Raw genomic sequence first — 15,900 nt, 5'->3', positions numbered from 1 at the left:
TCCAGCAAATCACACGTACCAAAATAGAGAGAGCTGAAAAAAGATTGGTTTGGTGACAGTGTTCACCACAACATTGATTAACATTTAGAAGGTTGCATCAAGTTTACCATGCTCATGAACTATTAAAAGACAATAAAAATGGGGTCACACGTTACTATGAGACTCATCGTATCTACGGTTAAAAAACAAGTCCAACAAAATTATTTCGACGGCATCGAAGCTTCCTCAAACAATATGATATCTAACACCAGATAAATTCTTAACCTTTCCCCCTCTTACTAAGACTACGAAATGTTTTTGTGAATTATGATCAATGCTAAGTATATAAGTAGTTGTTTCAAATCCAGAGGTTAATTGCACTCTGTCAACGTTGGTCTACACTTTTGATCTACATAAAAGAATTTTTGATAAAACACAAAATCTAATATTTATAATAAAACACAACAAAAATAAAAAGCACATATAAACTATGAGACCCATCGCATTTATCATTAAAAAACAAATCTACGAAGTTGGCCAACATACCATCGAGAATTTCTATAGATACTAATACCAAGTCATTGTCGTACCATCACATCAGTGGTTGGGATTAGTTTACTTTTCTTTAGCAAAGCAAAACGCGGCATTAGGTGGATCTTTGTATAAAATAAAGCACGACTTAATACTGAACAACACTCTCCATTAACTACCCCTAATCTGGTGACTAATTGCCTAATTGTGGGATTAGTACAGTCATCATCAAAAGAATTATGCTGGGCCTCCAAGGAAATAGCAATTCGAGAACTGTTAAAGGCAATTGATCTAACAATGGCCTCATACACGAAATGACCAACAAAGCTACTCTCTCTTCCATTTCTGAACCTATTAGTTGCAGTTTTCTTTTAATCCATGGAGGATCAGTTGGACTTGGCCAAAGAGATTCACCAGTACCCTTGTGCTTAAATTAAAATCTGGCTGTTGTGGATTCGTTTTGCATTTCCTGTCATCCCACCATTCATATCATATGGGCTGGTGAATAAAACTTGCCACAAGCGAATGCTGTCGTTGCACCTCTCCAACCGAGATTTACCGGAATCTGTCTCAAGTAAAGTAAACACAAGAAAATGAAGAACCAAAGTTGTAAGTAATTAACAGTTTGAAAATCCTATTGCTTGATTAAGAACTAACAGTTATAGTTGAGCAACTGGGTTAAGTCTAGAAGGATTGTCATCTATACTAGCATTGGAGTTTCCAGCTGCATGAGTCGCTAACCATTTACAGTAATGTACATGGAATTGTTGAGATTTGACAGGCTTAATGTGATCATTCATTAAGCCAGTCCAAACTAAAGCATTTCTCCGCAATCTGTACGTGAAGATCAGGCATTGCCGCCTTTAAATCCTGCCACAACCAATGTACCTCTTCGTCACAAATTACCCGTCGTACAGACTGTAAATATGCAGCAGATTCTGGCAGATCCCAGATCTGTGGGCACTCTCTCATGTCGATCTTCTCCAATCTGGCTAATCTACCAATCCCTTCCGGAAGGCACTTCAAGTTTACGCATTGAGAAATGTCCAGGTACTTCAACAAAGCCAGCTCGTCGATGCTATAAGGAAGCATCTTTAGAGTCGGGCAAGCATATAATCTCAGTATATGTAGGCGTTTCAGCCTGCCTAGATCACTTGGCAGTTCCTTCAAATTGTGGCAGTTGGTGATGCTAAGACGCTGAAGTCTTTCCATCCCACTAATGCTCGACGGAAGTTGGATTAAATCATCAGAGTGATCGATTGAAAGCTCGGAGAGGGAAGGGAAGATACGAGGCAGGTCTACAACAGATGAATCGAGGCTGTTATTGATCTTGCATAGGACTAGAGACAACTTTCGCAAATTCTTAAGGGGGATAGTGCCCTTGGATAATTTAGAAAGTGAGACTCTCTCAAGCCAAAGGCTCTTCAGATTGGCCAGATCAGAGAAAACAGAAAAATTGTGGAGGGTTGCAGTAAATGTGCTGTAATTTATTATTATAAGTGCCTTGAGCTGCGGCATGTCATAGATGAAAGGTGGCAAAAAGAATTCCTTTGAGGCGAAGTTGAGGATGAGCACTTCAGCCTTAGGGAACTCCATCCGGCACCAGTCCATTTTGGTCATTTCACCTATATTGTAAAATAGAGTGAAAAGTTAGCACAATGCAAAGAAAATGAATCTCCTCAAAAAGATACAGCAACAATCGGTGAACTTTCTAATGCATTATCATGATCCATTTGATAAGGAAGTGATTGAATTACTATATACTAGAAATCTAGAACTGAGCAGAGATACCTGTATGAATAGAAACAATTTGAGCATCGAAAGGCCGACATGCATTCCTCTCCCATTCTTTCGGAATCCCCATGTCTTGTTTGGGCATAAGTAATCTCTTTCGATCATTTATGCTTTCACACTTGCTCAAATGAAGAGCAAGGTCTCTCAACACATCATGCTGAGTAACAAAGATCTCATAGTAACTGGAATAGACGTCTCCAACGCTGCCAAATCAACACATAAAAGCATATTAGCTGCTAATCCAAGCTAAAAGGAAGAGCATGTTAAGTACTAAATCTTTAAAGCAGTATTAAACAATCATAAGACATACCGGGGATCTTTTACCAGAGCGAGAAGATTCTTATGTGCAAGCTCAACAAGAATGGCAAAAGCCTCTTCCTCGTCAATGTCATGAATCTCAACCCACATATTGATAAGAACATCAAGAGGGATCTTCTTGTCTTCTGGGAAGGATCCCAAATCCAGGAAGCACTCCCTAACCTTTTTAGGCAAATAATCCACGCTTATTGCCATTCGATTGAGCAACTTATTTTCATGCGACTCACAAATTGGTTCTCCCCTTGATAATCTCTTCTTTGCACTTGCCCAATACATTTCAGGTTGGTTCCTCAGTGATGCTCCAATCACTTTAAGAGCCAATGGAAGGCCTTTACACTCAGTCACAACCTAACCAAACAATATTTCAAGAGATTGTCAGCATTTTATAGGTACCAAGAATTAAAAAAAAAAAAAAAAAAAGACAAACTTTCCATGCCCATATAAACTAAGAAAGCTTGAATGCTTGGTGATACCTGCTTGACCAAATTTGCATCAGCTGTGGGAGGTATGGACTTTTGTCCAAAAGCTGTATGGCAAAAGAGAGAGAGGGCTTCTTCTTCCCTCAGCAATTGTACTTCAAAAGTAGCATTAAAAACTTCTGGAAATTTGAATCGTGAAACCACAAGCGTTTTGCAACCGGGTATTTTAAAAATTAGTTCCTCAAGCACCGAGAGTGACCATACATCATCTAAAACAACCAGCATTCGTGGTCCAGTGTCATATTGCAACTTCCATTGTGGAACTACATCATTAGAACCCCAGGCACCAGTTCCAGATAAAAAACTCCAAATCCTTCCCTTCATCTGCCCCAGATTGGGTGACTGTGATACAGTCAGGAATAAGATCCTGTTGTTGAAGTATGCTGGAAAGGTAATAAACAGAGTTAATGGTTTGTCTTTGCAATAAGAACATTTGTTTTTATACATAGACAAGTAAGTTGATCCTCTATGCCAAGCATACGACCCTATCAGGAATGATCTCTTCTTAAAGAAAATCAGACAACACATCAAGGAATCACAATTATGTACCAAATTGAGTTTATTGCTCAAATAAGAACGCAAAAATATGCAATTCCAAGTGTTAGAACTTACATTTGACTTCATCGTCCCTGCAAACCTCAGTAGCCAGAGTGGTCTTACCAGACCCTCCAATCCCACAGATCCCCACAACCCCCAAATTATCTTTCCCAATCACCAACTCCTTCACTTTACTCCTCCCCAAATCCAAACCCACCCCCAAAAGTTCCCAACTACCCCGACCCAACCTTTCCTCCTCCATCTCAACCCTCTTCACCTCCTCCTCCACCCAACCTCCGTCCCCCACCCCAATATTCTTCGACGAGAGCCTCTGCTCAATCCGCCTCGCTGACCCATCCAACTTATCGAATTGTTCCACCATATCGAACCTCAAATGGTGCACGTCGGCCAGGATGTGCGCCTGCATAGGACCGTTGAGGAACCTCGAAACAGTTTTCTCCACCTTCTCCATCTTCCTTGCCAACTGCAAATTTTTGTAGACGTTCCATCGGCCTGAGTTCAGAACATTCTGGGCAACCTCTCTGCCTTCACGGAGAGTCTCCGAAATCCGGTTAAGCTGGGACTGGCGCATAGCGGGTAGCTGGACGCCGGAGTACCTGATTTCTTGAATTATGGGAAGGAGCTCCTCTATGCTTGATATGAGGCCGTCAGCACTGCTCTTACAGAGCAAGGATTTACGGGAGATTTTTATAAGCATTTCCAGAAGCTCAGTGGCGATCTCGCCGGAAAATAAGTCTTGGATCGCCATTAAAGGCGATGATTGTAGTGGTGGTGGCTTGTAACGTGGAGCTTTTTTCTAGTGTTTGGTTTTAGAGGGACGGCCGAAGCGGACCTCTGTCTATATTTAATTGTGATCTTTTTGTCCAACTCAAGACTCCCATTGATTGGACATATAAACCGAGATACCAATATTTTTTAATTAGAGTATTTTAATTTTTCGTTAATATAATTATGTATGTTTTAATTTAGTTTTTATCGTTGTGGGTGTTTGTCATTGGTTTTGCAAGAAACGATATCAAAGTGGATATTCCGGACAGAAGCCCGTGCTCTGTAATGTGAAGATAGATTTTTAAGTTGGGTTTTTGGAAAACATCAATTGTAATGAGAGACAAATTTGTAAGGATAGATAGGTAAATTAGTCCATTGGAGTATGACAGAGTGTAAAACCATACTCCAATGGTTTCTCTTTCATCTTTGATTCATTTTACAATTGACCTCTTTTAGTTTTCTCTCTATTTCGCTCTCTAGGTTTTCTTGTTTTCTCTTGATCTTTGTGTAAACTCCGGTTTTAATCAATAAAATTATAGGTTTATCACACAAATCGTAAGTGACTAGTACTCTATTCTAGTCTCTAATCTCGATTGGTGGATATGTTGTTTGATTGTTCGAGGTAAGTTCAAAGATCCGTAGTTTCGATTTCTCTCTTATGATTTTGCGATAGTTATTAAAGCGATACACATTATTTTTACCATTCTAATTAGTGGCTGAACGTCTGCGGTTTGTTTATTTGTCACTTGTAAGTTGTAACAAAGAAAATATATAGCAAAAATATTTATTGTCAACGAATGCGTGTACTAGAACATAAGAAGATCCTTGGGTAGGTTGGGAATATCCATGTTTTGACCGTGGAACTGCCAAACTCTATTAAACATATTTTTCTTTTTTAAAGTTAGTTTAGTCAAATTAGATGGGATTTTTTTTTTTTAATTGAGATAAGGTAGGCCTCATAATTCTTTTTTAATCATCACTCTATTGTTTGACAGACGTGTGGGAATAGCCAACTATCAATACCCAAATGAAAAATTTACCCCTAAATAACTTACAAGCAACACTTTGTTTTTATCAAATTATGTCTAAATTATAAGTGAGTTATTGGTCCCCCATGTGGAGTTGAGTGGGAACTGGGAGCACTTGTCCTCATTGACTTTTTAAAAAAATCATTAATGTATATATAAGAATATATATTTGCTCGTATTAAATTCTAACTTTGCCCCCATGGAATTTTTTAAAAAAGGTATACGAAATTAGCCCTTGTACTTTACCTCTTGAATCAAAAAGGCCTTTAATTTTTTTTTGATCAATAAATCTCTTGCATTACAAATCAGGTACACGTTAGCCCTTCTGTCAAATTTCTGTTAAAAAATGTTGATTTGGCAGTTAAGACACATCCACCACAACCACAGCCTTGAGTCGTTGCTACTGGGTTTGGACGAACTCGAGTCCCTGGCACTTGAGACTAGCTCTTGCGAAAACTATAGCGATTCGTTGGAAGATCTGTGGATCAACACTGACTTCGTAAACAATGTCACCGGAGATGGAGGTTTACACTGGAGAAGATGAATATATTTTCAAACTTTTTAATTTGTAATTCTTTGATATTTTTTAAAATTATAAGTTAAAATGACGGCCACATGTCATCATCTAATAGGTCATGTCCACATATGCACTACATAGGAAATGAAAAATAAAAGAAAAATTATACTTAACTGTCACATAACGTATTTTAATGGACCATTGACAAAAGGGATAACTTGATCCGTTTTGTAAGTGGAAGGGTTTTATTGAACCAAAAAAAAAGATTAGAGGCCTTTTTTATCCAAAGAGTAAAGTACAGAGACTAATTCCGTACTTACCCCTTTTTTAAAATTACAACTAAGGGTTAAAATTCTCTCATGTGATTGGTTCTCTTCTATTTCATACCTATTTTTATATTCATTATGTACTATTTCACTCACATTGGTATATATAAAGCAATGTGAGTATATAAAAGACAGACTCTACGATATCGTTCTTTTAAATAGGTGGTTGCATTTGAATCTCTAATAAATATTGTTACTGGACCCAATTTCTTTTGTACTAATAGAGTATATAGGTTTAGTTACAAGGGCCTCCCACCAAGACATTTCAAGTTGGATAGAGTATAAGGGTTTGAGCACATGTACATGACGTATCAAACAAGCACACACATGGTAGTTTGATATACGAGTTCAGAGGGTATTGAACTCACCATCTCTAAAAAGAGATTGAGGAACAGTTAAATACACCGCGGTTTTTGTTAAATACAACACCATATATTTTTTTATAATTTTTGGACAATAATGCCCCTTTACAAGATGACTAAAAAATACCTACTCTAATTTTAATATTAAAAAAAGGTTAAATATTGTTAAATACACCTTTCTTACAAAGAATTCAAACTCGTCTTGCCCCTCGCGAGAGACAGCTGGTATGAGAAAGATTCTGTTGGTCATATCATATGAAAGTCAGTCAATGTTGCGTTATTGTTATTATTTTTCGATTCTTGTAAAAAACAATTTAAAAGTAGGAAAAAAGGATGACTTGGTTGCTTTTATTATTATTATTTATTTTATATGCCTATATTTTTCTTTTTTTTTTTTGGTTGATTTTATTTGTTTTATTGCTGCCACAAACGTCACAAAAGATAATATCAATTGACTAATTTTGGACAAAATAGAAATTAGAAAGGGTAAACAAAGATTAGTTTGGTGACGGCGTCACCACATCATTGTTTAACGGACAATGCTAGAGACCCTCAAAATATCATTCCAAAAATTCTCCTAACCTATAAGCCATTAAAATAACCATTGATTAAAAATATACATATAGGACCCACATACATCAAATATTCCACATTAAATGAGGTCTTTTGAGGGTCACTTTTTAGAGGTTTCAAGCATTATTTTTGTTTAAGATATAGAAGGGTTGCATCAACTTTAGTTAAGTCATTGTCGTACTATCGCAGCTGGGTAGATTAGTTGACTTTTTTTTGCAAAAGCCAAACGCGGTATTAAGTGGATCTCTGTATAAATTATTATAAAGCACGCGGTTAATACTCTAACACTCTCCATTAACTACCACTAATCTGGTGACTAATTGGGGGATTAATCCAGTTATAAAAAGAATCATACTGGGCCTCCAAGGAAATACATTCGAGAATTGTTAAAGCCCGTTGATCTACCAATGGCCTCATACACGAAATAGACCAATGGGCCTATAGTTAAGAGATTGTAATGGGCCTTAGATCCCTAGATTCTTGTATTGGTCATAAATTAAAGTCCACATGTCTAGCAAGATCGCTACGTGGGCTACAAAGGTCCACTGGATGAGCCGCTTGTCCAAACGTGCTCGTCTTATAAGGAGTCGATATTTACCCACGAGTTTAGTGGTGCCTATCTATGCCGAATTCCACATAAGTTTTCTTCCTTGATTTTGTAAATAGGAATTGATTTTGAAAAAAATATAAAAAATCTTTTATTAGTTATCAAAGGAAGCTAAGATATATATGAGCGGGAAAAAGGATAATTTAGGATATTAAATATTATAGGGAGAACTATCAAAAAGCCCTTATCCTTTGTAAAAAGGTTCAAATAAGCCCTCTTACTTTTTTTCGAGTCATCCAAACCCCTCAACTTACAGGAATGGGCCAAAGAGGCCCTCATGTTAACTTCCGTTATAACTGTAATGATGTGGCAGTTAAATAATGAGATGGATTTTTTTGAATAATTTGTTATTTGCTGAATGGAATGCCACGTGTGTATTTGGTCATTGAAATGTGGACACGAGTACAGTCACACACTCTCTCCACCTCCTCCTACTCTCTCTCCAAGCAGCCATGGTAGCTCGCTCTTTCACTTTCTTCTGCTAAATCTGTCCATCAAACTACTTTTGCCCCTAAAACCATGCACAAGATCAACAGATAAACCAAAACTAAAAGAGAAATTTCTAAAGAAAGCTGAAGATGATGATGATACAGAGTCGAGATTAAAATAGCGATCTAGTTAGTGAGCCATGGCGAATTGGGGCTCGAAATTGATACCACCACAGATTGTAAAGTTGTCCTCAAATAATCATCACAACAAAACCCCAAAGAATCTTATGCAATCTTTTCTGAACTTGAATCTCGCCATTTGACACCCACTTAGACCTTTAATCAGCTTCTTGTTCACATCCCCGAGAGCTATCATCAACTGGTACACACGGTCTACTGCCGATTTCATGGTCTCCTACTTGAAAACAAACAACACCACTTTCGATTCCTTGGTTCCGAGGTCGAGTGTGTGCTAGCGGCTGTTCATGCGGCGAAGATCTGATTTGAATTTGGGGACCGTTCACGTTCGTTGCCAACGGCGACTTAGGGTTTTTTTTTCTTGTGTTTATTTGTTTCTATTTTTGAAAAAAGAAGGATTCAATTTAACACCTATTTTTAATTTTTACCAAAACTAAAACCATGTCAGCAAATTAGATCCATATCAGCATATTTTAACGGAAAATAAGCTCAAAGGGCTAACGTGATCTACTATCCAAAGTAGAAGGGCTTCTTTGACACGAAAATAAATTGAGGGGCTTAGTTCACCCATTTTTGAAAGTACAAAGGTTTTATCGTTACTTACCCCATTAAGTAATTATGTATACAAAGTCAAATCTCGTGTGCAAATATCGACTCCCTAACTTATCAGTGATAAGTTTATAGCGTTGCCTGCCAAAATGGGCCGAGCTAATGGACTTGCTGCATAACCACCATTTTCTTAAAACCATCTCTATAAGCCCTTCTTCACGGATTCACTAAATTTACAGTAACATACTAAAAGTTCACTTACTACAAATTTACAATTTATCTACTAGTACCACCACGCATCAAATACTCTAAATCATTCAATCATCCTTTATTTGTGTGTGCTTTAACACGCGCTGACCTAGCTTCATACTGGCAGTAAACAAAATAACACAATATGGCAGGTAAATCGGGAAAAAAAAAAACATTAGCTTGAAATCACATATCCCAATCATCATCCAAGCAATGTAGCAACTAAAGCATCTGTACATAATAAGATACCCAGTTAAGTCACTTGTAAGGCCTAAGAAGCAAGAACAAAGATACTACGAGAGTCTAACAAACAGAAGATTTGTCAACCAGCCAGAGAGGCACCATCATCAAGTTAATACCCTTTTAGTGTGAATTAGGTGCAATCCAAATGCAAGGATCAGTCCAAAAGGGAGCATTCTCATAGAACTTGACGACACTTCCATCCTGTGGACTGTAAACACCCAAATCATTGTACCCCTGTGGATTTTCATAGTAAGCCTCAGCAAAATCATCTGTGAAGTAAATATGGTGTTCTTTAAGCTCATGATATTCTGCTGTTAGAATGCAATCGCACGAATAATCCCCAAAAGCATTGCCCGCCCACATAAACAATATGGAGTCCACTTTTTCCTCTGCTCATCAATCTGTAAATAAAAAACCCAGCAGTTCTATAAGCTTTATTGTCCACATTTTCAATATCTTCATCGTATCCCACTCTGTGACGTCCCACATTTCTATTCATGATTTGGTAAACCAGGAGAAGTTCGTCGCACACAGACTCAGAGAAGTATCAACCACCCACCTTGAACCTCGCAACGGTTCCTCATCATTTTTAGATATAATGACATTCTCTTTTGGAACACCAATATCAGAGAAGTCCCCGGTCACAAGATCTCCATGATCTGTGATAAAATAGAACTTGTCATTGAAATACCAAATATCTTCAACAAGACCATCGATTCTTGGTAAAATTGTCCAGCTCTCATCTCCAGGCCTGCAAAATGCTGGTATCCAAGCAGAAGCAATAATGGCCATCACAATGAAATCATTTGTTTTGCTTAAATGTGATTCTCTGATTTCTCTCTTCTTAAACTAGGTATTTTCTAGAGTTATGCCCACTCCTACAGGTAATTAAATGTGATTCTATCTTCTTAAACTAGCTATTTACTACTTACTAGTCACAAGTCATACGACACAGCAAACTCTAAAATAGTTTCTCCAACCTCATTTCTATCTCCAAATGCATACTCTCCATGTACGCTACCAAAGTTTTCACTCTCTCTACCTACATGTCCATTTAGGTATCCTCTTAAAAATATTTTCTCCATTACGTGGAATGCCCTGAAAATCTCATTGAGGTTCTCCCAATATTATTTCTTGAAATTTTCATATAATCCTATTTGCGTAGTGTAAGCACTTATGAGTTATGGCATTAATTCTTTCCTTCCCTAGCACCAATTTAACCATTAAGATCCAATACTCAAAAATTTACTTGGACCAGGTTCACTATTCATAAAAAAAAAATTTAAAAAAAGAGAGTTTCTTGTAAGGTTTCTATAAGTTTGTTGCCTATCTTTTCTTATTCCACGTTCAATTGTTGGCCATACTTTGCAGAATCAGAACTGCGCCAACATGGACTTCATGTGCGGCTAACGGGCCTCTTTTGGTATGATACCTAATAAATTATCAGTCTCATTCCTTTTTCATAATCATGAAATGCTCTCATTCTGCCTCATTCCTTCTTCTACAGCACAATTGTACTTTAGTTCTACACTACACAGTCTGCTACCCCAACCTCTCTCTTTTCCCTCTTTGCATTTGGTCCATAGACCTCTTAGAAACTTTGAAGATAAAAGAGAAGCTTAGAGCCTGGGTGAAGAGCATGTGATGTGAACACAAATTCCAGTAGCAATACAAGGAATTGAAGAAAAACAAATGAATAAATCTTTCATTAACGAGGAATATCCAAAAAGCTACACTATTATTTAACATATTCACTATAATAATGATTCGTCTATTAGTATAGCATAAATTAAATGAAAATTAAATCTCTTTACAACCAACAATTTTCATGAAATAAATCAAATACGTTGACATTAATCTTCCCGGCCCCAAAATCAACTGTTTTCTCATATTTTCATAATGCATATATAAGGATTGTCATAATAACGACACACTAATCATCCATACAAATAACCAAATGATCGTCATGCTTGATATAACCCTCAAATAGAGGATGAAGTTCCTTGACACTATACTTCGTTTCTTTCATTGTAGTTGTTTTCAAATAATTGCAATCCTGAAAATTGCAACTATGGGTAAGACTCTCAAAACACACACACAACCACCTTGAAACATCAAGCTGCAGAAGGAAGAGCAAAAGCAAGCACATAGCTTCTTTGAAAAGAAACCCCAGTACCTGTGTCTCTTATGTCCTGATGAATTGCCACTGGGTTGTGCTAATCATACACCCATCTAGATACACGAGATGAAGTACCCACTTCTACTTTGCTTCTTTCTGCCATTTCTGAACTTATTAGTTGCAGTTGCCTTTTAATCCATGGAGGATCAGTTGGACTTAGCCAAAGAGATTCACCAGTATCCTTGTGCTTAAAATCTGGTTGTTGTGGATTTGTTTTGCATTTCCTGTTATCCCACCATTCATATGGGCTAGTGAAGAAAACTTGCCACAAGCGAAGGCGATCATTGTACCTCTCCAACCTAGATTCACCGGAATCTGTCTCAAGAAAAGTAAAAAACAAGAAATGAAGAACCAAAGTTGTAAGTAAATAACAGTTTGAAAATCCTATTGCATGATTAAGAACTAACAGTTATAGTTGGCCATAGATACTTCGCTAAAATTCATACGCTTAACACAGGTTAAAGCAAACGACCAGCTCAAGCCCAGCTTACAAAGCAGTTATTTCAATTCATGGACTGAGCAACTGGGCCAAGTCTAGAGGGATATGTGGAAATAAGTAACTAGACAATATTATGGGCGCACAATTTTCATAGTGACATACAGAAACTAAAAGAATAAAATGCCAACTGTTCTCCTTCATTAGCACCTGTAACTGCAAGCTTTAAGCTAATGTGATTATATATAGAAGCAAAGAAAATGCATAATCATCGTTATCCTACATCCTACCCCTATCCATGTCAACAAAGGTTTTAATTCAAAAATCAAAATATAAACTTAAAAGGGGCTGAAGATTCAAATATTGCCTTCTGATTGTGATTCCACAAAACTTCGGATAGTTGAGCCTTGAGCCCTTTGCGCGATGTGATTCACTTCTTTCACAACTACCTACAAGAAAAAATGAAATGTATTACATATATTCTCGCAAAATTCTTGTATTTATGAGTACATTCCATTAAATTGCAAATAATATAATTTATACCATCATTAAACTCCATATTTTATATAACTAATATCTATAAACACAATGCCAGATTGTTGATGAGTCATGAAAGCAAATAGGAAACAAATGAAGAGCCATAACAGAAATTGGGGATGGAATAAAAGTACAAAATGAAGTAGTGAAATTTATTATAGAAGATTATTTGAATTTTGAAGTACTGGCCTCGTGAAATAATGCAAGCATTTCAGAAATGCTAATATATCCTACCCTATATATACTAGTAACTTACAAAATTCATACATGCCCTTGGAACACTATTAACACTGCCAGAAAACTAACTTACAGCCTTAAAACACTGTGATGATGGAGCATGTAAAACGAAGCTTGGTGTAAAGGACATCCGCGGACAACAAAAGCATCATCACAACTGTCACAGATACTACCAAGTACCAATTGCAGCAGAGAAATCAAAGCAAAGTTACATCATGTCACTTATTATTCCACAACAATATTAGAAAGGAAAAATTCAGTCACTTCATATACTGACGCATAACCTATTCAAGCTGAACCCAAGCCTGATATGAAAGGATTAGATACATGAAAAATGAAAAGATATAACAAGAAACAGAGGCTCATGCCGGTACAGGGCAGATGACATATAGTTTTCAGCAGAAGAAACATGTAGCGCATAAAGACCTTGTAAAGATATTGCCGATCTCCACTCTGATAATTCTTTACGTAACCCGCCAAACTACCTGAAACATGAATCACGTCATTTGGCTTGAGATTTTCAATACACATCTTGGCTAGGTCATCCCGCATTTGCAGTAGTATGCTGTCCAAAAATTCAATCGGCAGCGCATCAAAATCCATTGATAAATCGTAAACAATGGGGACTTAATAACATATGCATGGTTAACAACCTCAATGACTCAAAACAAATATCTGAGCTCGTGTCTGGTGCCAAAATAGTTCGAAAAGTCAAAGAATCGAACCAGACCTAAACGTATGGTTGGTATCACCGGAGTTTTTGACACGGAGCACGGTGTATGCCCCAACGTCGGAGCGGTCGTGTTTGAAGGGTAGTTTCTGCACAGGGCGATCCACTGATCCAATAAAATTGACGGCGTTCACCAACTGTTGCTGCCATCTCATCGTGTTTGGTCGCTGAAATTTGAGCGCCTGCTGATAAATGGCACTGACACCTTTTTCCTCTTCAAAGCCATCGCGGAAGAAATACGATTGTCTAGGGTTAGCCGTAGAGAACCAAGAGAAGAGGACTCGTCTTCTTTGCTTGGGAATTACAGAAGAATTCTTGAATAGGGCACCAATACGACGCGCGATCATCATACGTCGGAATGCAAAGGCGCTGATCGGATTTTGATGAACCGGCGGGATTTGAAGAAAGTAGCGATTTTGGCGGCTTTTTAGTTATTAATCTGACAGTCGATTATGGACTGAAACTCTAGTTAGGTCTAGATTCTACGATGGCTTTATTGGGCTTTTTTTGGGAGAACCCGTAGAAGACAAACCCATGATGAGAGGCCCACCATATGGGCCTTTTATTGGTGTTTTCTAATAGGCCCACCAAATCCAAACTTCATAGATGTTCATCAATTAGTCCTAAAAAAAACTTGGTAACTTTTGAATTAACAAACTTTTTATGTGTAAGCTTTGGTATTTCAATTGGTAAATTGGTTAAGCCAATTCCAATAATCCAAATTAAAGCCTTAATCTCTCAATTATAGATTAAACTTTAATTGTTGATTGCAACAACTACGATCTCACAGTCCCCTTCGAGATTAATATCCATGGGATGCTCCTTCATTTTGTTACATATATCACTGATTGGGTGGCATATGGTAACCTAAGCCTTATACTTTTGATTATATACATGCATGACCAATTTTTTTTGAATAATCGATCATGATATCATACAAGTTTACCCTTTTGACATCCGATATGATTATAAAATTCGGACCGTTAAGCTCACGAGCATATAAATTTTTTACTAAATGACAAAGTAAATTAGGCCAAAAGACACAAAACCCATCTCATAAACACAAAGATATTGCTCAAGATCTTTTCGAGTCCATACGTTATGCATGAGCAATATTGTTTGTCATATATGAATAAAAGTATAAAACTCATTGTCATGTACGAATTGCTCTTATTTATTGATAGTTAAACTGACTATAATCAATATTTAATTATTGTGGACTACATGGCATTTCAAAGTCTTGCTAAAAATATTAATTTATAGTGTTGACTTGGTTAATCAACCTTACGTGGATATTATGTGTGGACTAAAATATTTCATGATATAGCGTGTCTTGTTGTTGGTTTGGAGCAGCAGAGAGTCCTGAGTTTGAGCTTGAATGCTTGACGGATTTTATTAATTGATTACTCTATTTTCAAATATGAAATTATTTGGAAAACAAGCCAGAAGTTTATCCATATCTCTGTCTCTTAATTGAAAACTGGGATCAATGAGCAAAATGGTTTGGTGCATGTCGAATGACTCACGTATTCGAAATTTATTGTGTAGATTGAGATTCAATATGACCGTATCTTGGAGGAATTATTTATTTTTTCTTTTTTAAAAAACTAACCAAGAGGGATCCGGAGACTATAAAATTCATTCTAAAACTTTGAGTCTCCGATTCTTTGATCTAATAGGCCAAGTAGGAAATCATGTCATAAAGTACCGTCTATTCAAAACACACAAAGTCCTTTCTTTGAATCCTCACTTCTCTTTCTCAACTTACAAGTTACAACCTTATTTGTTTTTTTTATAAGCGCGGAGATATATTAAGAGAAACAAATCACAAAAAAACAACAGAGCATCTAAAGAATGGCCTGAGAGAGCAAAGACAACAAACGAGGAGACAAATTACAATAGAGGGAGTAATACATGCACTCTGAATGTACATTTTAAGGGTCCATTGAACCCTATCAACGAAAATTTTGTTCAACAGTGTACGTAACCCCTTCTTTGGTTCGTTACCACAATTGATAAAATCAGAAGGGCGAAAGATTTATTTCTAGAATTATTATACAACATCCATGGATCTAATAATTTCAGTGTTTGACAAAGTTGTCACAACTTTTGAGATTTTGTTCTATCAAAAATTTTTTTTTGGGTTTTTGTAAAAACAATCTCCGTACATTTTTACCAAATAAAAAAACACCAAAAAAGGCAAAAAAAAAAAATATAAATCAATCACTCAACGACAAAGACTAATAAATTGCTCATGAAAGTGGTGGACACAGA

The 15,900-nt window shown here is 36.9% G+C and overlaps 2 protein-coding genes across 5 annotated transcripts; both read right to left on the bottom strand.

Moving 5' to 3' along the window:
• Window positions 1-1,104: 1,104 nt before the first annotated feature.
• Window positions 1,105-4,407, bottom strand: LOC120009749 (probable disease resistance protein At4g33300). The gene is made up of 5 exons (XM_038860445.1): window positions 3,714-4,407; window positions 3,096-3,484; window positions 2,615-2,970; window positions 2,302-2,507; window positions 1,105-2,135 (listed from the first exon to the last, which is right to left on the bottom strand). Exons 1-5 carry the CDS (start codon window positions 4,405-4,407, stop codon window positions 1,303-1,305), a joined length of 2,478 nt encoding a protein of 825 aa, XP_038716373.1. The 3' UTR covers window positions 1,105-1,302.
• A 4,998-nt stretch (window positions 4,408-9,405) lies between these two features.
• LOC120009780 (protein OSB1, mitochondrial-like) lies at window positions 9,406-14,076 on the bottom strand. 4 transcript variants are annotated; one of them, XM_038860477.1, is made up of 5 exons: window positions 13,627-14,076; window positions 13,323-13,461; window positions 12,490-12,571; window positions 11,684-12,001; window positions 9,406-10,268 (listed from the first exon to the last, which is right to left on the bottom strand). In XM_038860477.1, exons 1-4 carry the CDS (start codon window positions 13,974-13,976, stop codon window positions 11,724-11,726), a joined length of 849 nt encoding a protein of 282 aa, XP_038716405.1. In that variant the 5' UTR covers window positions 13,977-14,076; the 3' UTR covers window positions 9,406-10,268; window positions 11,684-11,723. The 4 variants fall into 4 exon arrangements, with proteins under 4 accessions (XP_038716405.1, XP_038716407.1, XP_038716406.1 ...); XM_038860479.1 differs by having other exon boundaries at window positions 9,407-10,166; XM_038860478.1 differs by lacking the exon at window positions 9,406-10,268 and adding an exon at window positions 11,186-11,563.
• Between the last annotated feature and the right edge of the window lie 1,824 nt (window positions 14,077-15,900).

Source organism: Tripterygium wilfordii, chromosome 11 (genome assembly GCF_013401445.1).
Source record: "Tripterygium wilfordii isolate XIE 37 chromosome 11, ASM1340144v1, whole genome shotgun sequence".
Lineage (NCBI taxonomy): Eukaryota > Viridiplantae > Streptophyta > Magnoliopsida > Celastrales > Celastraceae > Tripterygium > Tripterygium wilfordii.
The sequence above is the reverse complement of the archived record's forward strand: the minus strand, read 5'-3'. Positions and strand labels throughout refer to the sequence as shown.